Raw genomic sequence first — 26707 nt, 5'->3', positions numbered from 1 at the left:
GCTTGGGAGGCTGAGGAAGGAGGATCACAAGTTCAAGGTCAACCACAGCAATTTAGTGAGAGCCTAAGCAACTTGGCAAGACCCCGTCTCTAAACAAAATATAAAAAGAGCTGGGTATGTGGCTCAGTGGTTAAGCACCCCTGGCATCAATCCCCAGTACCAAAAAAAAAAAGAAAAAAAATCTACCCACAATAACGGGAAACGGTTCAATATGCATCTTTTATTAAATACAACCAGCAATTTATGAACTCACCCACCCATTATTGTTTTGTGCAGCCACTATTTGGAGGCACCTGGCATTATCTTAGGCTCTCACGGGGAATTATAACACATTTTAAACTGCATGATACGGTAAGTATTGGGCACGATGCTAGCATAAAAAGATGCCAACCTAATCCATACAGGGTGTTTGTGGTGGCAGGTACTTGATCAATAGAAGACTCTTAAGGAGGCCTATCTTTCTATAATCTGGGTAGTGTCTCTTTTATTATCATCATTTATGTTGAAGAAAACAAACTAGGAGTTCCTCTATAAAGATAAACCCCCCATAAATGAGCCATCAGCCTAAAACTTGTCCATGCATTTTATTTCAGGAAAACATGTATCTGGTCACGAGACATCCGGATGACAATCTGGGGGCCACGCTACGGGCAAGGGGCAGAGCTGACTCGGAATTCTTTTCTTCCCGGAAAAGCAAGGTTAACTGAAGCTGCAAAACCCAGATGGCCATTAGATTTACAGCTATGTAGAGGGGAGCAGAATCCTTTAGAGGGCTGAGTTATGAGGCCTTCTAGGTATTGATTAGATGAGAGCAGCAGCCCGTATTCAGCAGAGAGTTAGGGGATGAGAAGCAGAGGGGAGATGGTGGTGGTTACGGTCTTTATGTAGTTTTCAAAGTCACTTCCGAAAAAGAGGATGAGGTAATAGTTGAGTATACCAGCCAGGGACATGAGGAGCAGGAACAGGATGATGCGCTTCCCAAATATGTAGCCAGGGGTGCTGAAAAGAAGAGAGGAGAAAAAACTATAGACACAGCCCAAGTGACACCCATTTCCCAAAAGCATGTCATCGCTTTCAGCCTCGTGGGATCTGAATTATAGCTTCTTTGGCCCCCCAGTGCTCCCATTTACCCGTTTCCTTTATACAAAGGGTGGAAGTGTCTTGGATGTTATTAGTCGTTGAACACATTTCAAAGCCAAGGTGAAGGAGCCCAGACCTCAGAACCCATCATCATTAAAGCTCAGTGGCGCCGGCTTCTCTGCACTCTCCCCATGTCCTTAATGCCAGCCCCTTTACAGCGGGAGGGTGGCAGGTCCTGCTGGTTGGCAGGCAATCCCACCAAGGATAAGGAACACTATCACCTCATTAAAACCCTCTCTACATCAGCCGCTCTCCAGGAGGGTCGATAAGACCCATGCTGGGGCTGGTGGCCGTGTGTATGATGCAGGACTGTGCTAGAAGTCATGTTTTAAATGAGCCTGCAAAGCCGGTGGAATCTCAAAGGTGCTTCGGCATCTGAGAGTTCCATCTCTTCCCCTAAAGAATGATTCATGTTTGCATTAATGAGAGTTGAGCACCTCCACCACCCATCACCCCGGGGGAAACAGGACCTTACTATTTTGAGTGGAGGAAGAGGGACTTTTTAATACATTCAAATCTTTCTCTCAAAGGCTCAAAATCCTAAGCTGCTTAGGCAGATCATCAGCTGGGTCAGGAGGCATTTCCCCAGTGAGAGGTGACCACCGAATTGCAGGCAGAGGCTGCCCTTGAGGCCTCTCTCCTGACTGCCGTGTCTGGGCCCATCTGCACGGAGCTAGCATCTCTGGAAAGTCCTGTCAAGTGGACTTGTTAGCAAAGACCCTGGCAAGGGGCATCCTCTGGTAATCAAGAACACTCAGAGACCAGCCACTCAGCTAATGGGTGAGTTAATGCCTCTACAACCTGTTTCTTGCTGGACTCAGGGAAAGAAAGCAGAATTTGGCCACCCCAAAGGTTCCTAGTATAACTCAGAATTTTCCTACAGCAAAAGTTTGGAAGTCACTCAGCAGTTAAGTGTCCACCTCTTTGTTACTCAAAGTGTGGTCCGTCAGAAATGGAAAATGGCAGGTCCCTCTTAGACCCAGGGAATCCGAAGCTGCACTTCCACAAACTCCCTGTACAACTCAAGGACCCGTAAGGATTTGAAAAGCACCACTGGCCCGTGCCACCCCTGCTCCTGGCCAGCTTTGTTTTTGTCTCCTTAGGTGCCTGTTCCCAGTCCTGCTCAGGAAGTGGGGGCATCCGACTCCTTACCAGGGAGCAAAATTGGTCCCAAATGAAAGTATTATGGCCGAATTGTGTCACCATTAAATTGAGTCACCAATAAATGTCAAGACTGAAGTCTTAACCCCCAGTACCTCAGAATCTGACTCTGTTCGGTGGCAGGGTCTTTCTTTACTAATATTTTAATTGAAAAATAATAATTGTGTCTACTTGTGGGGTACGATGTGATGTTCTGCTCTATGTATACCTGGTGGAAAGATTCTACTCAAGCTAATTAACGTATCTGCCACCTCACCAACTTTCCGTGTGTGTGTGTGTGTGTGTGTGTGTGTGTGTGTGTATGTGTGTGGTGAGGTTGTTAAGAATCTATTCTTAGCAATTTTGAAATACACAATACATTATTATTAACTGTCATCACTGTACAATACAACAGATGAGTCAAAACTTCTTCCTCCAGTCTAACTGAAACTTCGTACCCTTTGATCAGCAACTCGCCTTTCCCCAGCCCTCCCAGTGATAGCATCTGTAAAGAGGCAGTGAGATAGAATGAGGTCGTACGGGTGAGCCCTAATCTGTGCAGACTGCTGTTCCTACAAGAAGAGGAGAGTAGCACACAGACAGGTACAAAAGGAAAAACATGCACACCGGGAGAAGATGGCCATCTACAAGCCAGGGAGAAGGGCTTTAGAGAAAGCAAAGCTGCCCGCACCTTGACCTTGCACTTCCAGCCTCTAGGATGGTGAGACAGTACATTTCTGTTATTTAAGCCACCCGGTCTGCAGTGTTTTGTTATGATAGCTCCAGGGAACCAAGACAGGGAGCCACCTGCTAGCGCTGGTAAAGGAAGGAGAAGAAAATAAAAGGAGTCCACACAAGGGATATTTTTAACTAGAGAATAAAGGGTTCTGAGAAATTAAATTGTGACACGTCAAATACTGCCGTGGCTCTGATCTATCTAGCACAAGAATGAGGCTACCATATGCTCATTCCAGAAGCAAGAAAAAGTGATTTGCTGACTCATTTTGTGCTTGAGCTAAAAACGCAGTGAAAGGTGAAATAGTGGTGTTCTTGGCCTTAGGTAAAATTTGTTCAAAGTTCTCAAGACACGAGCTCCTGTGGGAGCCAGGATCAGGGCACTATCACTCGTCCCAGGCAGAGTGTGGAAGGCAACCGCTCAGTCCAGGGCTCCATCACCTTCAGAGCTCAATGGAAGAGGGGCCCAGTCCTGGGAGGTGGGCACGGCATGCAGAGGTGGGAGCTTAGGCAGACCACCCAAGGAAGCCTAAAATGACCCAGAGGGCAGAAGTGGCTGCTGGGAGTCTAGACAGTGCCCACACAGCCCTTGAGGAACCCAGATCTCTCTTTCATTGTTTCTAAAAGTTGATACATAATTCTCTCTAAATGTATGGAGAAGGTGAGAATTAAATTATTTTTTTTTAAAGAGAGAGAGAGAGAGAGAGAGAATTTTTTAATATTTATTTTTTAGTTCTCGGCGGACACAACATCTTTGTTGGTATGTGGTGCTGAGGATCGAACCCGGGCCGCACGCATACCAGGCGAGCGCGCTACCGTTTGAGCCACATCCCCAGCCCAGAATTAAATTATTAAGCATCTGTTGGAGTCAGGTGTTTTATATCCTTGTCATTTAATTCTCACGACCACTCTGAAAATGTGTTGTTAATCTATTTTCCTACTGGTGAAACCAAGAGCAGAGAAGTTGAGTGATTTGCCTCAGATCACACAGCCAGGAAAAGGTAGAGTAGGGACTGAAACCTGCCTGTCTGAGGCTGCAGTCCTGCTTTTTGTACCATAGTGACTTCCTGGAGACTCCTTCAGACTTTGGAGGCTGGGATTTGGTTTTAGTTTTGAAACAAATCAGCCCACCTCGAGCTGCATGAAGCTTACATGGAAATATAAAAGAGGTATTATGCTAAACAATTTCCATCTGGACTGTGCTGGCAATCTCTAGGATAAGGTGGGAGATACATGGCAGGGTGTCCTACCCACCCACTGGACCAAGAATGAGACCAGAACTCTACAGTGGACAGGGCCAAAGCAAGTACTGGAAAGGAGCAAGAGAAGACCTGGAGCCCAAGAAAGAAATTCTTTAGGAAAATTCTCATGAGCTGGATCCTCCCAGATTGGTGAGGCCAAGGGCAAAGGAGTTCCCAAGAGCACCAGGGCATAATGTGTCTGTAGAGTCGAACACAGCCCACAGGACAGATGGGGACTTTGGTGGAAGTGGGTCCTAAACTGAAGAGGATATTAGCAACTAATTTCTAGAGAGTAGAATTGAAAATCCTCTTGGACTTAACCATAGAGACCCTTGGTCATGTGTCTACCTCAGGCTATATTTTGGTCTAGAGTAGGACTACACCTTTCTTCTAGTATCTATCACTTCTATTGATGACTGCTGCTCAGAACCAGGTTTGGTCTCAGCAAGAAAGAGCCCTACGGTGGGAAAGTAAATTAGTATAGCCATTAGGGAAAAAAATAGAAATAGAACTACCAGATGACCCAGAAATCCCACTATTGGGTATGTATCCAAAGAATTGACACTGTTATAACACAGACACCTCTGTACTCATGTTTATTGCAGCACTATTCATAACTACCAGGATATGGAATCAACCTAAGGGTCCATCAATAGATGAATGGACAAAGGGAAGCAGGTATATGTGCACTAGAGTATTATTCAGCCACAAAAAAGAATGAAATTTTTTCATTTGCAGCCACATAAATGGAACTGGAGAGCACTATGCTAAGTAAAATACAGGCACAGAAAGATGACTATCACATGTTCACACTTTCATGTGGAAGTTAAAACAACCTCAAAGAAGTAGAGAATAGAATAGCAGTTACCAGATCCTGGGAAGAATTTGGGAGAGGGGTGGAGAGAGGATATTTAGTAGGTACAGAAGAACCATTGGAAAGGAGGAATAGTCATAATATTCTATCACACAGGAGGATAGTTATGGCTGACAAGAATTAATTAAACCTCTCAAAGTAGCTAGTAAGAGAGGATTTTGAATGTTTCCCAAACAAAGAAATGATGAATATTTGAGGTGATGGATATGCCAATTACCCAATGATCATTACACTTTGTGTACATGTATTAAAAATTTGTGTACATGTATTAAAAATCACATTGTACTCTATAAATATGTACAATGAATATGCATCCATTTAAAATAAAAATATTTTTAAAAGAAGGGAAATAAAAGAAGGAAGGAAGGGAGGGAGTAAGAGAGGAGAGATGAAATAGCTCATGCCTGTAATTCCTGAGACTTGGGAGGCTGAGGCAGGAGGACTGCAAATTCAAAGCCAACCTCAGCAACTTAGCAAGGCTGTAAGCAATTTAGTCTCAATGTTAAAAAAAAATTAAGGACTGTGAATATATGTAGCTCAGTGGTAAAGTGCCCCTGGGTTCAATCCTCAGTACAAAGAAAGAAAGAACACTATCACACATCAATAATGCCCACCATGGCTACAGGGGAGGTGAAGGGGGCTTAGAACATGCACCCACTGGGAGGGCATTAAAATGGGATTATTTTACCACCATCTGATGAGAGACACCCCAGGGAGACTTAAGGGGTGGGGACATTTGTATTTCCATGAAATCCAGAGAAACCAAGTATTTTTAAGATTGACTGTGATTCCATATCCTATCATTTATCTTCACCAATATCTATACATGGCCTAATAGTGATCAGTGAACACCACCTTCAAAATTAAAAGGGCCTGTGGGTAGCTGAACAGATGTCATGCCTCACAGATTGCCCCAGAATTAAAGCATTCATGGTATTTCAATCAAGTAGTGTCAGAAGATCAGTAACTGAAGGGGTGGGGGGACCGGGCTGCATAGGGAACCAGCCCAAGAGAGGGGAGCCCTTCACGTCCTTGCTGGACAGCCTGCCCCCCTCCACTGGTAACAGCAGGTAACCATCTGGGGAAAGGCCTGATAGATGCCTTTGAGGGTGAAAGACAGTGTTGATAAGAAAAAGAGGGGTAGTGGAGCTGGGGTTGAGAGGAGGAATGAGAACACCTCCCCACAGCGGGGAGAGTGGGGGAGAAGGGCCACAGGAACAGTGGACATGTCTTCCTGGCTACAGCCCAGCTCACCATCAACTCCCTCAAACTGTGAAGCTTCCCAGGTACCCCTCCCCCTATGACATACTTTCAGCTGCCAAAGTCCCCAGATGTCAGTCTACTGTCATCACTGAAGGATGCCTGTCTAAAGGGACAGCCCACAAACCAACCACTAGAGAAGGGTGCTATTGTAACAGGCAGGAAGTAAAGTAGACGAGGACAACAGGGAGGTCTGGGAGGGGCACAGTGGGTGGCAGGTCTGGGGGACCTCCAGACCTCCAGGAACTCCTGCCTCTAAGAACTGGTGTCAAACTGTGACCCAAAATGCCTTGTCGTCACTATCAGGGCTTATTGTATCCAGGTTTCCCAATCTGGGTGACCTGGAAGTATAGGGCTGCTTTGGGGGCTTCCTTTCTGGAAGCTTCTGTAAATAATGCAATGGTGCCTCTATCCACAATCTCCTTGCTGGGATTCCCTGCATCTTATGTTCTTAGCATCTTTTGTGCTGGTCTCCAAAAGATCTGGGGAACTTACCCTAAGGGGAAAACTTTAGATCTCATTTCTCTAGACCAGCAATGAACTGTTTCACACAAAGGAGACCTGGAAAGCCAGACAGAAAAATTCATCCCAGTCCCAGACCCGAAAGGGTGGGAAAGCACCCTGGATCAATGCAACACCAGGCAGAGGAATGTTCAGTGGGAAAACCAGATGAGTCTATGCCTTCACAGCCCTCAAAATGCAGGGAGACCCAGATGGGAGATCTTAGTCACTGCTCAAAAGGCACGTCTGAAAAGCATGAGTCCCTTCATGGTTCTTCAACAGTCTCAGTGACCTACCTCTGAGTCCTCTCCCCCAGGTAGCCGACAAAGTACTTCTGCCTCACGAACAGGTACATTAGTCCAGCGAAGGAGGCAGGAACTGAGTGGAGAAGGGGAGACACCTGCGTCAGTTTCACCGTCACCCAAACATGCACTGTTAGCACAACAGCAATACAGACATCACCGGCCACTCTGGTCACAATGTCCAGTGGAGGCCACAAGTTCCAGTGGTGGAGGCTGGTGTGGACTTCAGGCTGGGAGAAACTTGAGAATTTGAACAACAGCAGTATCGCCTCCCACCAGCCCCCACGGGGTCTGTGTGGATTCCTACAGAATGTTTGCCTGTCTACCACTGGATGTGACCCCTTTGGACATAACTGGGATCAACATGCCTACTTCTAGATGTGGAAAATTGGATCCGGGTGGTCAAAGGGGCTTGTGTAAGGCTGGCAGCTGGTAAAGAGAGAGGGGAAGGACTTGACCCCCAAGCCCGGGTCTGAGGTTGCTTCTCTTGAAAGCACATCTTTCCCACCCCCCAACCCCCAACAGGGGTTCCCAGAAGCACAATGCTTACCCTCTCTGGACAATTGCTCCTGATGATCTCTAGGAAAGGAGATTCCCTTTGCATTCCAGCCCCTTGGGAAATAGCCATAAGCAGCACCCCAATAACCCCAAGGAGTTCTGCACTTGGGGTGGGGAGCTGGAAACCCAGCTCCACTAGGACTAATGTTATCGGGTACACGCATTGAACTTGTTCTACATGTGGACCAAAAGCTGATTACAGCTTTCCCACCTCTGAAGAATTAATGTGAGAGTGAAATGCGGCCATTGATATAAAAATGATTTGGAAATCTAAGCACTATTCAAATGACAAATTAACTGCCATCGATGAGCACTTTTTACATGCCAAGCATCTCCAGGCATTCTGGAAACTTGGATTCCAACCCTCCCAGCCACCTGCTGGTAAGAAGCACTTCATTGTCACCATACAACAGAAGAGGAAATTTAGGTTCAGACCAAAAGATCTGTGAGCACAGCTGCCTTTTGCTAGATCACTCTGAGCCTGGAATAGTGACTGGCACATATAATAGGCATTCAAAATATATTTTTCAAATGAATGAAAAAAAAAAGTCAGGCAAGTAATCTCAGAGGTGGAATTTCAAACCGGGTCCTCTAATTTCAAGCATCACCACCAGCAGCACCACTGATAATAACATCTACTACAGCTGGATACAGTGATGCATACCTGAAATCCCGGTCACTGGGGAAGCTGAGCAAGAGGATCACAAGTTTAAGGCCAGCCTCAGCAACATAGCGAGACCCTGTCTCAGAATTCTAAAAAGTGCTGAGGATGTCACTCAGTGATAAAGTGCCCCTAGGTTCTATCCCCAGTACAAAAAATAATAAATAATAATAACATTTACTGAATTTCCATTGTTAAAGTGAACCATACAAAAGTGCCATTTGTGAGTCATAAAAAGTCAGGTATGGGAAGATTTTATTTTTTTCAGTTTTTTTAGTTGTAGATGGACACAATACTCCTACCTATCTATTTATTTTTCTGTGGTGCTGAGGATCAAATCCAGTGTGTCACACATGCCAGGCAAACGCTCCACCACTGAGCCACAACCCCAGCCCCGATATAGGCAGTTATATAAGGCTCAATCTGGCACATGCCAAGCACTGTGTCAGGGGCCTTATGCAAATCATCTCCTTTCCTCATCACAGGAATGCAACAGGTGGACCGTGGACCATGGTCCTGTTTGACAATGAGGAGTCTGAGGCATAGAGAAGCAGAGTTACAGCCTGGGTCACACACCGGCAATGAACATCCTTGGATTTGCTTCCAATCTGTCACTCCCCAACATCCAATTCTTTCCACCGCTCTACCTGCCTTACAAAACATAATTGTTATGTTTTGTAAGACAGATAATAAAATTGGAACACAAAAGAACTGTTATTCTCTGGAAGTCAGGAGATTGCCACCATCCCTGGTTTGTTTTGGACCAAGTTTTCCCACCTGGATGGCTGGGTTCTCGTTTATTGACCCATTTCCTTTTCGATGGGAACTCAATTGAACATGAGAATAGAAATCAGGAGTGGAAAGGCTCGGTACCCATTGCCCTGCTCCAGGGAATGGCGGGGGGCCTCCCGTGGGAACCTGAACCACACAAAGGTGACAAATCTGGGATCTAAAATTCTGAGGTTTCAGCAAGCCACTCATCCCTCTAGGGCTTGGACTCCTGCTCTGGAAAGTGAGGGTTTTGGATTAGAATAATCTCTAGGGTTTTTTCCAGCTAAAAAATTCCGCACTGTACTATATTCATAAGAAATGACAATTATCCACCAGGGATGACTGATGGTTTCTAGTCCTGGAAATGCCAATGTTTGTTTTGACAGGAGATGCATATTTCCAGGCTCTGAAAAGCCTTCAAACTCCCTTTGTGTTTACCTAGCTAGCACTCCTGTAGATTCATCTCCATCAAGTATCATTTAGGACATAAAAGGAATCATAACTCCTAGTATAAGCGTAGTTTGACTTGATTTTTCAGGTAATGCCAGACATGTTTCTTACTTCACTCAGATAGAAAATAAAACATATGTGTTGAGCTTACTGGCGGCCTTCCAGGCCCAGGGGGTACACAGGGTCCCTTAAGTGGCTTCCACTGTCTATCCCGCCCCTCCATCCGGCATGGCGTGTCTCACTCTTGTCAATAATGCATCTGTTCACCTACTTTTCTGTGTCCATCTTGACAATCAGTAATGAGCTTCACTACCACCCCTGTTTTATTTATCCCTATCCATTCAGGTGGTTTAGTGTAAATTCAGTGTGTACTTATTATATAAATTAAAAAAAAGTAAGAAGATGCTTGTGAATTTAGAACTGAAAAACCTGAGCTCTGATTCTCTCTGTGTGGCTCTTTAGTTGAGAAACCCCAAACAAGTGACTTATCTCCTGAGCCAAAGGGTCTGCAAAGGTAATAGGGGAAAAAAATTTTAAAAAATTAAAAAAAATTATATATATATATATATATATATATATATATATATATATATATATATGCTTTATAAATTGTGGAGAGTGTGATAAGAATTAAATAGTTCCCTAGAGGATTGCTTGTGGCCTTTCTGCATAGGCCCTGCTGAGCCACAAAAGCCAACCTCCTTCACACCCAGCTACCACCAGACATATGCCAGTCATGGTCAAATCTATCTGGTGCTAAAATTCCAAAGAGGAACCCCCCCCCCCAAAAAAAAAAAAAAAAAAGACTGGTTTCCAATTTAACTTTAAATCAATTCTGGGAGTTGATCTGTTCTCCCAACTTGCTGAAGTCAAGACTGTGGGCTGCTGATAACCCAAGGTAGGCTGAGGTCCTGGAATCCAGCCCAGGGCTCTGTGGACACATGCCCAGAGGAGGGCTACTATGCAGGGAGCTTATTAGCAGAAGAGCCAAGTAACAGCAGTCCCAGAATAGATCCCTCCGGCGCTCTCATTTATAATGCCCTTGTATCTGAGCTAACGCTGTTTAAGGATTCTGAGTCACATTTAGCCTTAAACCACCCTTGTCAGCGCCGCTGCTCTCAAGCAGCCGCCAGGGAGCTAGCATTAGCAATGCATTATCACACACGCTGCGCAGGCGCAGAGGGAGCCTGGAACAGAACCTCCCAAGGGCTCTGGCCTCTGCAGAGCTTGGAGGGTCGGCGCTGGAGGTCAGGCAAAATCTTTTCAACAAAACGGCCGCCCTTTGAACCTCTGAGAGATGCACATTATAGAAAGAGAACACACAAAGGGAAGTTACCTTGGCTGCAAAGTAGCCCTGCACTCCAGAGCACCACCAGGAAAGTGGGGTAGGCGTCTACACAGTTCTGGCTGTGGAATAAACAAGGAGGAAAGAAATCAGGAAACGCGTTACTGCGATGTGGTCTGAAAATCACCTGAAACCTCAAGCTAATAATCACCACCATGCAAGAGCGCAAACGCCTCTCGTTCCACTTACATCTACCCAGGAAGACGTGGCCGCCAGCCACCACGCCGGCCACAGGCCACGGGGTGAAGCCAACACATGTTCAGAATCCATTAAATCCCTTCCTACAGCGAAGCCGATCTGAGATCTGGTTTCTTGATGTATTCGCTTTGGCAGGGTTCCTGTTCCATGTGCTTCTTGGAATTGAAAAGTGAGCAAAGCAGACGGCAGGGTGTGGTCATGAGCAGATGGGGGTGTCAGGAGAGGAAAGCCCACCTGAGCTGACCTCCATGTCAGACTCACAGATCAGCCCCTGTCTGCAGCCCAGGCTGAGCAGGAAAGGAGATTCCCAAGCAGTAAAGAAACCAGGTTCCCATCACAAAAGCCGATGCAAAAAAAAGCAAGCTTGCTAATGGCTTGGCTGTGTGCTGGGCACAATCCTCGCTGCCCTGGGGTCGGGGACATCACTGTACACCAGGCACAGAGCTGGTGTTTCATGGCCTTCGCCTGTGAGTACACAGGACAGCTGCATCAGTTTCCTCTGGCTGCTGTAACAAGTGGCCACAAACTTGGTGGCTTAAACAAGGCAAAGTCATTTTTTCTCAGGTCTGGAGGTCACAAGTCTGAAATGGATCTCCCTGGAATACAGGCAAGGGTTCAGCAGGGCTGGGTTCTCTCTGGAGCTCAAGAGAAGGGTCCATTTTCTTGCCTTTCAAGATACCTGGCATCCCCCCGCTCAGCGCTCCTTCCAACCTCAAAGCCAGTGACGGCTGCTGGAGTCTTCCTGATGTTTTCTGGGGAGGTACACAGAGCCTGACAGGGTTTTGTGGGTTTTGTGGGGTTTTTTCTTTTTTTTTAATCATATGGTTGTTCTTTTCAGTGCTAGGGATCAACCCCAGGGCTTGGAGCAAGCCAGACAAAGCATTCTATCCCTGAGCTACAACCCCCAGTCCAAGCCTTTCTGATATAAATCACTTCTTCTTTCCCCATTTTAAAACACCCTTGTGATGACATGGAGTCCTACTCAGATACTCAAAACAATCTCTTTATTTCAAGTTCAACTGGTTAGCATGAAACTACCTACTCACAGGTTCCTGGGATTAGATCATGGACATTACTCGGCCTGCCACTACTATTCTTCTGTTTCAGATGAAAAACTGAGGCTCTTAGACCAGGGTCTCGCAGCCTGGGGGCAGGGGGCAAAGCCAGGATTCACACCTAGTCATTCTGTCTCCAAAGCCAGGCCTGTTAACAATTGGACTATACTAAATTAAATAGGAAGTGTCCTTGTGAGGAGTCTGCAGTCTAGAACAGGACAAGAGCTAAGCAGTAAAAATGGGAAAACAACAAAGCAAGATATGAAAGGCCCAAACAGGGAAGGGCGATGTGGTGCAATGGAAGGGCACTCGACTAGGACAGTCCTCATCCTAACATAAACCAGCTATTCACCCCTGGCAAAGCAATCTGTCTAGACTTAGTCTCCTTATCTGTAAAACTAAGAGACAAAAAAATCTAAGAGACTCCACTGACATTTTGGAGTCAAAGTCCCTGAACCAGCAGTATTGACATACCCCAAAAGCTTGTTGGAAATACAAATTTTTGTGCCCACCTCAGACCCACAGAATTTAAAACTCAGAGGAAGGGACTCTGCCACCTGTTTTAACAAGCCTTCTAGGTGATTCTGATGCATGCTGAAGTTTGGGAACCATGAGTGAGTGGAAGGCAAAATATACAGGCACAAGCAAAGGTATAGTTTCTAAACCACTGTTCTAACTGCTAAGGTCCTGCACCTCAGTGTACATGAGAACTCTGGAGCTAAGGTTAGAATATGGGGAGTGTCCTCCAAAGGCCCACATGTGTCAGCTTTTCATCACTGTGACCAAGATACCGAATAAGTATAATTCAGAGGAGGAAAAGTTTATTTGGGGCTCATGGTTTTCAGAGGTCTCAGTCTATGGTCAGCTGACTTTGTGACTCTGGGCCCAAGGTGAGGCAGGTCATCATGGTGGAAGGGCATAGCCAAGAAGCACTACTATGCTCATGAGAAACAGGAAGCAGAGAAAGCAAGTGAGGTGCCAGGGCAAAATGTAAACCCCAAATACATGCCCTTGGCGACCTACTTCCTCCAGCCACACCCTACCAGCTTATAGTTAGCACCTGGTACAGTGGTCAAACCACTCTGGGCTGGGGTTGTGGCTCAGTGGTAGACTGCTCACCTAGCAGGCATGGGGCACTGGGTTCGATCATCAGCACCAAATAAAAATAAAAGTAAAGATATTGTGTCCACCTAAAATTAAAAAATAAATATTAAAAAAAAGAGTCTTTTCTAGACAAGTCAGTAAATGTGATAGGTGAGAAATCCATGTATCCTGTCCTGGGAGACATTCACAATCAAAGCTAGGCACAGGGCAAGAAGAGGAGGCCCCTGCTGGCTTTGCTAGTTGCTCTGGACCCTAGAACTTTCATGAATCTAGTGAACCAGTTACCCCAGAAGGCAGGAGGCCCTTGCAAATCGTCATTGGGGGATGACATACTCAGAAATAAATAGGCCCAACATTACAAATGCAGCAGCCACTGAATACCAACCTCACTTCTATTCTTACACATTTTTAGAGGCACAAAAATTATAGCCTCAGGACTGAGAAAATGTGATTCCTTTCCAAGCTCAAGAAAACGAGAAGGAAAAAAATTCCTTTTTCAGTTGGTTGAAAAATGCTATGTCTGACGGGAAATAATTTCTGATGGTCTTATAGTTAAAAAATATACTAATACCAAAAATTTACCCTGCTTATTTCTCATTCCCATGTCTCTTGGGGGTTTGTTTGGGGTTTTAGTAGTTTTGTCTAGTAATGACAAAAGAAAAAGAAATCTTTAATTGTCCAGGAATCTTCTGATTAGAGAGAACTGGTCAGTGATTCAACGTTAGATCAATCCTTCAATTGAGACGAGTGGGGGGAGAGAAAGGGAGAGAGAAGGGAAAGCATATGGAAATGGTAGGAGACTCTCAATGTTACACAAAATTACATATAAGAGGTTGTGAGGGGAAAGGTGGGGGGGAAACAAGGGAGAGAATTGAACAACAGCAGAGGAGGTAGAGAGGGAAGATGGGAGGGGAGGGGAGGGGGGATAGTAGGGGATAGGAAAGGTAGCAGAATACAACAGTCACTAATATGCCATTATGTAAAAACATGAGTGTGTAACCGATGTGATACTGCAATTTGTATTTGGGGTAAAAATGGGAGTTCATAACCCAATTGAGTCAAATGTATGAAAGATGATATATCATGAGCTCTGTAATGTTTTGAACAACCAATAAAAAAATTTTTTTAAAAATCCTTCAATTGTTCCTTCCTATTATTTTATATTACCTTGGTTCCTAATAAAAACATAGTCGGTCTGGAATTGAATGAAGCTCTCTGAACTGTCAGAGAATGGTCTCTTTCTCGGGATTTCCAGGATATTCTCAGATCTTGCCTCTTGCTCTAGCTCAAACCAGTCCCTCTCCCCATCCAGAATTTCCAGCCCACCTTCCATTCAAAGCTCCAACCACATATACCCCTTTGTGAGAAGGGGCTGCTGCCAGGCTGAGCTCAAGGACCCTTGGTCACCTTGCCGTGGAGTCTCATGGCTACTTGAGAGGTTCACAGGACCTGGATCCAATTTCAGAGCTGCCACTTACTGGATGTGTGGATGTGGGTGCATTTCCTAGTCTCATGGAGCCTCGATTTGTTCATATAAGGGGGAAAGGAAGACATTAGTCATTACCCCCCAAACAGTTGAGAATAAAATGAGATAAAGCTCTGCACGCTCACAGGAAATGTTCAGTAAGTGGTGGCTATTACCGCTCCAGCATCTTCCTTCTTCACCCAGTGGGAATGTCTTTTCCTACTGACACACGATTATTATTCTGGATTTCTTTTGAGGAGTTTTGTGCCATTTCGTTCTGCAAAACAGAACGGACAAACCCATTTTGATATCCATTTTTAGATATCTAAATAGGAGCTTCTGGGCAGCTCTGGCAATAATTCACTGAGCTACGTTCAATTTGGCACCCTGCACTCTTGCTGCTTCTACAGAAAAAAGGACTTGTGCTATTTTCCCTTTATTTTTCTCCACCTCTGGGAATATGATAGAGAAAAACTTTAATGTTTCACTAGTTGGCTTGGGTTGATTTAAAATAAGGAAAGATGCACTGTGGCATAAGCCTGTAATCCCAGGGGCTCGGGAGGCTGAGGCAGGAGGATTGCAAGTTCAAAACTAGCCTCAACAAAAGCGAGGCACTAAGCAACTCGGTGAGATCCTGTCTCTAAATAAAATACAAAATAAGGCTGGGGATGTGACTCAGTGGTCGAGTGCCCCTGGCTTCAATCTCCGGTACCAAATAAATCAATAAAATCATGAAAAGGAGTTGATAATAATACCAATACCAATCAATGGGATTATTATAAATGTATCACCTTCAAATAATTGTTCTAATTTTCACTACTTGAAAGTGAGTCTACAGTGGATGCCAAGAGATGGACAGAAAAAGTGATATTAGGGTGGCACTTCCCAAAATGATCTGCAAAAAATATCTGGGAGAGGAGGTAGCATTTATGGAGAACCAAGAATTAAAGTACTGCTTGGTATATTATGGGTTCTCAAAAGTCTGGTGTTCTGATTTAGATGTGAGGTGTCCCTCAGAAAGCTCACATGTGAGACAATGCAAGAAGGTTCAGAGAAGAAATGACTGGGTTGTGAGAGTCTTAATCCAGTCAGTGAATTAATCCCCTGACAGGGATTAACTGAGTGGTAACTGAAGTGGTGGGGTGTGGCTGGAGGAGGTGGGAATTGGGCGTGGCTTTGGAGTATATATTTGTATCCGGCAAGTGAAGACTCTCTCTTTCTGCTTCCTGATACTCAAGTGAGCTGGTTCCCTCTGCCATACTCTTTCACCATAATATTCTGCCTCACCTGAGAATGAAGCCAGCCTCCTGTAGTCTAAGATCACTGAAATCATAAGCCCTCAAATTAAACCTTTCCTCCTCTACAATTGTGCTGGTCGGGTGTTTCAGTCACGGTAGTGGAAAAGTTGATTAAAACATCTGCCCATAAAGAACTTTTCCCTGCAACACATGTTAATGACTTATGAACTTGGAATCCATAGAACACATTTCAGGAAATTACACGTCTTCAAAGACCTATCCCCTGTACTCGCCTCAACTCACCTCAGTCACAGGGAGAAACTCTAGATTTTGTTTAGCTAACTAGGATTTGTCTCCAAAAACCAAACCTTGACCAAGGTTGTACTAGCTGTACTCATCCTCTGGGAACAGCGCATAGAACTACATTTGGACTGTGTGAACAGAGAGTCAAGGTTCACCTCCTTTTAGTTCTGACTCAGCACTGCCCTAGTGGGAGATGGGTGGTGGGACAGGTCATTAATCAAGGCCAAGTCTGTGCTGATACACTACGCCACCTGGGATGTCTGTTAATGCACCAACTCAGAATATTGAGCAATCCCTATCTGTCAACAGTCATATTTTATGCTGAAAAACATGCATCAGTTTTTCAACCCACCAGTATCATTTATCCTTTATGCTATTTCCCCCTCATAGCCAGGGCCTCTAAACATTTATGATTCTGGACCCCAACAACCAAAAGTTCTGATCATACAACCCTATGATAGGTACATTTATGTATAAATTACGTATGGCACAGGTGCCACTGTCAATCTGTGTATTCAAAATGGGTAAAGTTTCATTTCTTATGTTTTAGATAGCAAGATTAAATTAAATCTTCCTGCACCCCCATGGATCATCTTGCACCCCATTTTGGTGCTTTCAGAAACACCACACACACACACCAAATGCAATTGCTAGGAATGACTTTCTATTAGAACCACATATAATCTCCTTCCCAGGAGTCTCAGGTGCAGGCCAACAGCAGGGCTACCTCTAGTTAGTGCTTGAACCTGCTGCATGGATCTCTGGCCCCTTCTTACGATCCACACAGGCACACATGTACTGCTGTCGGGCCAGGGAGGAAGTGGTCGTTGTAGAAGAACCACAGCTATGTCTGAGCAACCTTTATCTTACAGAAAGTTCTCTTCCCCACCCCCTGACTTCCTACCTCTCCCTCTCCACATGATCTTTCCTCTCCCCTCGTTCGTTCTTCTTCCCCTCTCATGGAGGCTAACTGGTAAAAACACAGGGGTTTTGAGAACTGGGTTGCAGCACCCACATGGTGAGGATCCCAAGCAGCAATTACCCACCACCGTCCTCTTTCACCTTCTTCCCCCTGGAACCTACGTGATTGCAGAACTTCCAAACCACGTTCTCCAGCAACACAGTACAACCCAGCCAAACTGCACTTCTGCAATTTGGAGACTGACAATCAACAAGTCCAGGTGTAAGCTACACTGACGTCTTCAAAACAGAGCTATTTCACTCCTGAGGTGGGGTAGGGTGAGGGGCAGACACAAGATGGCCCCATCCGCTCCATTTCTTGTGCATGGCCAGCAAAATGGAAACTTAACTTCTAAGAAGGTACGGTGAGATTCCACCATAACTTCTCCCAAATGGAGGAGCTAAATACTCCAGTGAACCCCGTGTACCTGGCAGGAATGTAGTCTTCTGGACGCAAGGAAGCTGCTCTTTCCACACTGGTGGAAAGAATTCTTGGAATTCCGAGGTGTTTGGAGCCCATCCCTGATCAGAGGCCATCTTTGTGCCTCTTGTGCATGATGTTCTGAGTGCTGACTCGCCACCCCCCCACCCCTCATCCCTCCATCCCCCACCCCCCACCCCCCACAGCAAGTGGGCCGAAAGACTGATGGGACTGATGGCAGCTGTGTATTCTCCCCGCCCTCCCTCAAATGGGTCTACCATGTCTTTTAAATGACATCCATAATCTTAAATTGATTCTGAGAATTAATGCACCCAAGGTCCAGATGCTAAAGTAGAAATTTCCTTGTGGGGACTTCAGCAAAGGATTTCCTTGAGATCACTGACGGAGTGACTCTGGTCATGCTTGCTATGAAGTGGGACGGAGAGGGAGAGGTCCGGGGGTACACTACAGAGCAGTGTAAGTACTCGGGAGTGACCCCAAAAGGCCAAGGGCCCAGAAAGGGTGAAGGTCAAAAATCAGCCCAAGACCACCCTGCCAATATATCTAGAAGTGGTCCGGACAAGATATACAACTATCCAGAAGTTAAGGGAAAAGTGAAGCCAATGATTAAAAACTTGCCAAGAGGAAGACTCCCCTAGTCCTTCCCGCATGACCATGCCCCACAGGAAAAATAAACAAATCTAGATGACATAGAGGACTCAGGAGAAGGCCTGAGGACGGTGATGCAGTACCCTCCAAACCCCTTGGAGTCACTTTAACCCACAGAAAGCTGACCCTGCCCCTGAGTGGGCCCCTCCCTCCAGAAGTTCCCACAGAGCCTGCAGGGAGCCCAGGGCCTCCTGCACCTTCCCTGGGAATCTGTGTCCCTGAGTTTGCTTGGGCTACTGTTGTCATTCTACACATACTGTATTCCGTGCTGTGACTCCCCTTTGGAAGGAGCTCTGGGGACATGGAAGTCACCTCTGGGCTGGAACTGAAGGCCAGCTCTCTAGTTAGCTCCCCAGCATGGAGCCTTCCCTTCCGACAGGCCTCTTGTCAGAAGCCTGGAGAGGCAGGCCAGGACACCCCCCCCCACCCCCCACCCCCCCCCCCCGCTGATCCTCTATTTAAATACACTCCCCATGAAGGTAAAGCCATCTTTGAATAACTAACTGTCCTTTGGGATTTGCATCCCAAATAAAGCATACCCTCTTCCTTTAGCTGTTCTCCTGTTCTCAAACTGCTGTTTTATTCATAAGTAAAGACAGAGAGAGGGGGTCACACAACTGCATATGCCCCATTCTTTCTGTCCTTGTGCTGGTGGCTCAAAGGGACCCAGAGTTATGAAACTTACTGGCGTCACCTCCAGACTGTCACCCGGGACAGCCAGGGCAGTAAGTGGAGGCTGCTGCCCGTGTGCATGGCCTGTTGCTCCAGAGCTGGCTGATGAGTCAAGGCTGGTTTTCACCATGGAGCCTCCAACCAACCCACAGGAAGTTGGTCAACTCCCCTGACCGAGGGACTGCCACAGATGCTTCTGGAGCTGCCGAAATCACACCTCCCCCAGCTCCTCCTGTCCCCACTTCCTTTCTTCTGACACTAGCCCAGGTTGCCCAGGCAGATATGTGGTCTTGAGGGTGGTCTTCACTCCCTTCAGGAAGCCCCCAGGCCCATGTCCTCACTGTTAGTCAGCAGCATCAGGGTTTAGACTCACTTGGCAGTGTAGACCCGCTCAAAGGCGAGTGTTCCCGTCCTCTGGAAGCTCCGCCCATTCTGCATCTTGCTTTCATGCTCCACCTTGTAGGCAAAGAATCCTGCCAGAGGGAAAGGTGTGGATTGGGTTCACATGGGTCATGTTCAGGAATATGTTATTTCACTGTTTTACTAGAACATCAAAGTGCTTCTTTGACTCCATCTCCAAATAGCCCTAAATGTCCTTCATCAAATGTCATTGCAAAAAGTGTGTTCAGCAGCTGATCTCTCCTGATGACTGCATGTGGTTTGGAGGATGTGATAGCGAGCAAGACACAGACCCACTGTAGGGCTGTAAGTTCTAAAGAAATAGACAAAGGAGAAATAAAACTAAAGAGTGATTCATGTCAAAATGAGATTGAGTGGGTACACAGCTTTATCAAACATCATCGAAGGAGGCACCTTTGGGTCACAGAAGGATTCCTAAAAGCATTAACACCTAAGATGAAATCTGAAGAACAAGTAGGAATTAACCAAGCAGATAGAGGGAGCGGGCAATGAGAAACGATCACTCTACTCCAGCAGAATAGCACATGCAAGGGTCCAGAGGCAAGCACTGTCTGTGATTCCATGTGTTCAGCTTAAGATGGGGGAGGGAAGAGGGCTGGGGAGCAGGACACGGTAGAACAAGGCCAAAGGGGTAGACAGCGAATTGTTCTTCCACTGACATAAATCTATTATCATTTGTCATGAGCCAGACATTTGCATCCAAGAACAAAGCAGACAAACAGCCTCGGTTGTAAAGAGCTTATGCTCCGGCCAGGACACTGGAGGAGGAGACAGCTACATACACACTAAACAAGATACACAAACTAAAACTACACAGTGCATTGAGCTACGGACAGAAAAGGAAGAAGAGCCTGCTAAAGGGCCATCGAGGGGCCCAATAGGATGCAGAGTGAGGCTCAATGAGAAAGAGAGACTGAGCCAGGGCTTGACAAGGCGATCATCAACAAGTGTCCTTTGGGTTTAGCAGAGCGGCCTTGGCCTTGACAGAGCTGTAGGAAAAGACTTGGAACCTAGCTCCCTTTGACAGCAACAGGAGTTATGGAGTGCAGGAATGGTGTGATCAGAAAGCTACTCTCTCTTTAAGTGTGGAAGGTTCTTTTTGAGGGGTCAGACCCAGGATGGAGGTAATGGCTGTGGACATGTAGGAAATGCTGACGGACAGACTCCAGCAGGCACGACTGGATTGGATGGTGGGGGATGGAGGTCTCTCCCCCTCCTGTTCTACATCTGAACTATCTCAAGGGTGAAAAAGAGGAAGATGTGGCTGGGTCCTTTTCACCACCTTCATGTCAGCCTCCTCAGAAAGATATGACAGGAGCATCTTATCAGCCATGTGGGTAAACAAAGGCCTATGGTAGGTTTCTTTTTTGCAAAAAAAAAAAAAAAAAATTCCTTTCTGTAGGAGTGTGCCCAGTTTGAGCTACCTGTAGGCTGGTGTGCACCCTGGGGGATCCGCCACACTCCAGGCATCCTGGGAGGCACCTGACATTATTCCCTTCCTGAGCCTGTCACCAGCTGGTGGAGTGGGTAGTACTGTCCCCACTCTGTAAACATAGACACCGGTGGTGCTCGGGGAGGTCAGGGAGGTTGGGAATTGGAATCCAGCTGAGCGCATGAGGGAGGACATCTCTCTTCTCTTGCTGTCCCATGAAGCGCCCTGCAGGATTCCATCAGCCACACAGGGTGCAATAAACCTGTCCATTCTGAATGTCCCCACTTAGCACACAGCACTACAGAACATTCTGCACTTTCTTTCCAGAATTCAAGATTTTACCCAAACATGTAAACAGGGCGGTATTCAGACACCCAGAGGTTATTTCTCCGCCAGCAGGACAACTTGACTATACTCCTCTAGGTCCTGCCTCTCTTCTTCTCCTCCTTGCTCAGAGAGAAACAATCCCTTCCTTTCTTCCAAGTTTTCTCCCTCCACCTGTGAACTTGACCCCAGTCCTGCCACCCTTTCAGGGCTTTGTTCTGTTGCTGGTTTTCACACTCCAGGACTCTCAGTATTTGGTTGTTTTCTCCTTCTCTTCACCCTACAAACACCCGCAGATCTTTCCTACTCATAATACAAAACACAAGCAAGTCCATCTGCCTCCGATATTCTACTAGGGTCTACCTCTTCCTCCTCTAAGCTGCCTTGGAAGCACTGGCTGCCTCAGTACCCATTTGCCCCCCAACCCCTTGTAATCCTCCAGTATGTTCAGAAACCAGGTACACAAAGGCCAATAACACGCTGATCCTGGCTAGCTGCTAACATTAAATTAAAACCAGGAGATAGAGAGAGAGAGAGAGAGAGAGAGAGAGAGAGAGAGAGAGAGAGATGGGCACACACAGGGAGGGCTGCAGAGAGCACAACAGGACCCCTGACTCCCCGCCTGTCATCTCATCTCACAGGACACATCCACAACCACCTGTGGAAGGTCTTAACAACTCCACTTCTCAGATGAGGAAACTGAGGGCCAGAGAAGGGAAATGAGTTTCTGAAAAACACATAAAAAGATCTTGAGATTTTAGCTCACTACCAAATGAACTGGAGTCAGCAGGGTGGTTGATACGAGTTCTCAAGTGAATAGTTTCAATGTAGATGATTTTAATGGGCTGGGTGGCTCAATCTCAAGTGTCTCAGTTTCCTTGCTCAGAAGACTACTGGCATTCTAGAAAGAACACAGGTAGCAAGAGGTAACCCAGTGGCCAGGAACTCTGAAAACCAAGCCATTTGAGAAATAAGACATTACAGAAGGGACATGGCAGCTCACACTGTAACACAGAAGCAGCAGTCAGAGTCTACGGGTTTCCAGACAGAAGGACAGAAGACACAGGGAGCAGGTTTCAGCTCAGCATAAGAAAGAACTTCATGAGCATGGAGTGCGTGAATAAATGGACTTGCGGCAACATACTGGTGCCAGTGTCTGCTTGCTAGATGTTTTAAGTTTAAATCCCAGTTTGACCCCTGCGGCTCTGGGACCTGCAACCAAAATGAGCTAACTTCTCCATGTTTCCCTTTGCTCATCTATAAAATAGGAATGAATTATAGTAAATATTTCATAAGGTGAAAGGATAGAATGAGATAATACTATGCACAGCAAAAAACACCTCGCCTGACTGTAGGCCTAATAATAGGAAGGGCAAGCTCAGTGGGCCGAGTTTCCCATTGCTGGAATGTTCTGGGAGGAGCAGACACAGGTGATGTGAAGACTCTTACATTGAGGAAACTCATGAATCTCTGCCTTTTCTAGATCCCATCAGACCCCAAGGTGGATGGCCAAGCCTTCCAATATGGCACCCGTGAGGTCCCTTGTGAGTATGTGCTGGGGTGGGAATATCAGGGACCTTGGCAGCTCAACTCTCCTCCCTGGTACTATGCTCACAGACTTCACCCTGCAGGACCAGCAAATCACCCTTCTTGGCTTCAGAGCAAGAATAAACCTGAAGGAGGCTGCCTCTTCTGGAGGAGAGAGAAGCAGGCTAACTCTTCCCACCTTCTCCTGCAGCCAGAAGGGCTATGGAAACAGCTTTGCTCCTGCTGAAGGTCATCCATCCTCTTAGTCCTCTGCCATCATCATGCGGGGCTCAGTGCCCTCCTGGGGACCTCCTCTCAGCTCACCTCCTTCTCCCAGTCTCATTAGTTTGGACTCCTTTGAAAATGACTTTCTCCAAAAACAGGTGCTCCTCTACTTACAATGAGGTTACTTCAATAAATTCATCATCAGATGAAGATAATTGAAGTCAAAAATGCATTGAATCCTCCAAACCTGCTTACCATCACAGCTTAGCCTAGCCCATCTTAAACATACTCTAAATGAAAAAACAGAATGGTTGTATGGATATACTTTTGCACCATGATAAAGTTTAAAAAAAAATTGTTAAGAGGAACCACCCTTAAGTCGGGGACTTTCTCTGTTTTCCCCAGGTTTGCCTGGTGTCAAAGTCGTTGGCACCAGGACAGGAGAGAGTGGAAACTCTCTGCCTGCTATTCATAGAAAATGCATCTATCTATACTTCTATACTCCCTGGGAAACCAGGTTTTGATAATTCTTCTAGGTGTATTTTAAACTTGCTTTGTTCTGCCAAATCTGCATTCTGCAGATCAAAACTGGAAGACAGCCACAAGTTCAAAGATCTTGATGACTAAAGAACATTTGAAGGCAGAGCAGGAAGTTGCACCAGGCGGGCTGGGCTCTGCCCACCCTCAGATAATCAGGCTCACAGTGTACCGAGAATATGGAGCCAATGCCGACATGGACGCATGCGCTATGGTACCTCGTTGTCTTGGGACACAAATAGAATGTGCAGTGCCTGGTAACAACGTGGAAATATTTTGCAAAACTAATAGGAAGGGTTCAGAATAACCTTTGAGGGTGAGGGGAGCACAGTTTTTGCATATTTTTTTTAACTCTCTGAGATAGGTTTATGGTTGCAACATTGAGGTTAATTAGAATTGCAAAGAGACCCTTGGACCTGTATCCGAACCTTCACATTTACCTGAAAAATTCAGTTAAAGACAAGTAGAGGTGTTATCTTCCAGCTTATTTGAATTTTTCTTTTTAAAATGTTTTTATAGTTACACATAATAGTGGGGTTCATTTTGGCCTAATTATACATGCACGTAATATAATTTGCTCCATTTCAGTCCAGCACTGAATTTTTCTTGTTACCCCTGAACAGACAGAGTCAGCAAAAAGTCCTCACAGATGATTTCTTCTAGGGAGTTCAGGTCCCTCCCTAAAAGGAGAGCATGACTTATCCTAAGCCACTGAGAGGTGCCCAAGGGGCCCTTCTGGGGCTTGACCAGAGCAACAGAAATTCCCTTCCCTTGGATGAGAGCTGGTTCCGAGGGGACTGGGGAGGGACAGGGCAGTGATGTTCCGACCATGCCAGACTCTGGTCATGTGTTTGCCCAACATGAACATCTTCAGTCCCAAAATATAGGTCCGTGCCAGTGCATATTTGTACCTCCCTGATCAGGAAACCTCCACCACTCCCAGGGAATTGTGTTCCCGAGGCCACTGTGTTTTGTTCTTATATATCTTACCCAATCTGGGAACAGCCTTTAGATTGTGGTTGTGAAGACTCTCCCCAGTTGTGCTACAAAAGAAGACTTGATCCCATCTGCCAAAAATAATCAGAAATCTTACCACCCACCTCAAGTCTCCCTGGGGTTTGTGAGGTTACTATGGAAAAGCCCAGGACCCACTGGACAGAGTAGGGCTGAGTTCCCGGACTTCTGGGTTAGTAGGGGTGAAGACACTGTTCTTACAACAGAGAGCTTTTTGCAGCTTCCCCTGACTCAGCTCTGAACTGAGAGGGAGCAAGTGAGAGTGAACTTGAACTTCCCAGCTGAGTCTATCCCCAACTGCTTAGGCAGGTGAAAGGCTTTGGCATCTCTGGTCTACTAATGCCTGTCAGTCATACTGAAATGGATGTGGTGGGGAAGAACCAGAGGGGAGACCCTACCCAGAGCCGAGCTAGTGCTGCTCACCCACCCATGCAACCTTTGCAGAGCCTGGAGGGGCTGCTGCAGGCTTCCTGCTTGCTATCTTTTCCTTTCCTTTCCTTAACTGCAGGAGCCAGAGCCATCTTGCTCACTGCCATATCCCAGGTATCCAGTCTCCTGCCTGGTGCACAGCAAAGCCTCTGAAAGTGTGTGCAGGCTGAATATTTATCAGTCCATCCTCAATTTATAATTAGGAAACCCTCTATAAAACAGAAATGACCTGAGAAAGCAGCAATCACAAGAAGCCACTTGTTCCCTCTCTGAGCTAAAACTTGATTGTGTGTAATTCAGTATGAAAATTGGGGGGTCCAAAAGGTGCAAAATAAAAAAATACTTGGAGTGTGCAAAGTTGAGCCCCTCTGATGTGGGAAGGTGAGGGGAAGCCTTGTTCTGTTCCCAGAAGGCAAAATCACCAGCATTTGTCCATGTTCAAGATGGGGACAAAGATGAGTAGCAATTCAATACTTCAAGTTCCAAAGTGTGACCAGGCATAAACAGCCAGTAATTGCCGTTAAGCCACAGAAGATGCCCTTAGTAATTACCCTCCTGTTTTCTCTTGTCTTAATAAACTGTAAAACACAAAGCCACTGGAGAACCTTGTAGAAATACTCAGAGGCAGTCCTAGGTGAGAACTCAAAGGAGGCAGCTCTGCGCAGTCCCGCCTCTTTCAGATCTGGTACACCTGCTTGTTTTTTTTTTTTTTTTTTCACCTGACAGCAAGGCTAATTAAAATGCAAATTCTAAATAAGAAAATGTTTCCTCTTTCTCTCTCCCAGTATGTAAATATGAAAAATACTTCAAAACTCATACATTGCTAGACAAAAAGAAAGTGCTACCAAAAAAAAAAAAGTTTCTTCAAAAGAAAGAAAAAATTTCAGAAGTAAAATAATATGGTGATTTCCCCCTTACACTTCCCAAACTCACTTTTTTTTCTCTTCTTTAATTCTTTTTTTTTCCTCCTTATTTTAGCCTACAGGTGACATGTAACTTGAGTGGCACTGCAGGTATATTAATGAAGCCCCATGTATTTCATGTCCCTTTCCAGGCTGCTTGCCTTCAACCTCCTCCCTGGCTGAATTAATGAATAGCTAAAAGGCTGATTTCAGATGCTGGAGTGAGGGGTTGTGCATGAGCCCCTCAACTTTGCTGCCTTTGCTCTGAAACCATGATTAGTTCTCTCACCAGTAAAATGAGAGAAAGACCAGGAGGAAGAAAATCTCAAATTCACCCAAAAAATACACACCCCTGTATACATTCAGAGAAATGAGAGATGAGGAAGAGTGTTTGCATTCACACACACACACACACACACACACACACACACACACACACAGAGTAAGCCTGACTTGCCCCAACTCTGCTCTTCCCTGAGTGAGGGGCTTCTCTTACCATTCTGGATCACGCTGATCAGGGTGACGATGGCCAGCAGGACAACATTGCCCACGGTTTCTTGATCCATGCTTGTTTGGGGCTCTGAAGAGGGAACTGGTTTGGCTCCAGCGCTGTAGCCTGCTCTGAGCAGGAAGGGGAAGTGCGGGCCTGCGCTCTGTCTTTCCTCATTAGACATTCTGAAGGTCCCCAGCACAGTGCCTTCTTCTTTCTTCTTCTTTTTTTTTAATTAGCCACCAAAGCATCCAGGCTCTGAGTCCGTGTGACCTGCCTGCCAGGAGAGCAGGGTTTGGAGGAGAAGCAGACAGGGCTGGCCCGCTCGCCTGCACTGCCTTGTC

The 26707-nt window shown here is 46.0% G+C and overlaps 1 protein-coding gene across 1 annotated transcript; it reads right to left on the bottom strand.

Moving 5' to 3' along the window:
• Positions 1–569: 569 nt before the first annotated feature.
• ALOX5AP (arachidonate 5-lipoxygenase activating protein) lies at positions 570–26490 on the bottom strand. The gene is made up of 5 exons (XM_081302719.1): positions 26370–26490; positions 19437–19536; positions 10970–11040; positions 7188–7269; positions 570–999 (listed from the first exon to the last, which is right to left on the bottom strand). The coding sequence occupies exons 1-5, from the start codon at positions 26437–26439 to the stop codon at positions 837–839; spliced, it is 486 nt and encodes a 161-aa protein (XP_081158845.1). The 5' UTR covers positions 26440–26490; the 3' UTR covers positions 570–836.
• Between the last annotated feature and the right edge of the window lie 217 nt (positions 26491–26707).

Source organism: Spermophilus citellus, assembly GCF_964194105.1.
Source record: "Spermophilus citellus genome assembly, chromosome: 1".
NCBI lineage: Eukaryota > Metazoa > Chordata > Mammalia > Rodentia > Sciuridae > Spermophilus > Spermophilus citellus.
Note: the sequence above shows the minus strand (reverse complement) of the source record. Positions and strands in the feature narration are given on the sequence as shown.

Coding starts and splice junctions, on each gene's coding strand:
- ALOX5AP (XM_081302719.1), bottom strand. CDS start 26,439: ATGGATCAAGAAACCGTGGGCAATGTTGTCCTGCTGGCCATCGTCACC. Junction 19,537..26,369: donor GATCAGCGTGATCCAGAATG/GTAAGAGAAGCC, acceptor TCCCTCTGGCAG/GATTCTTTGCCTACAAGGTG. Junction 1,000..7,187: donor CTGGGGGAGAGGACTCAGAG/GTAGGTCACTGA, acceptor TCTTCTTTTCAG/CACCCCTGGCTACATATTTG.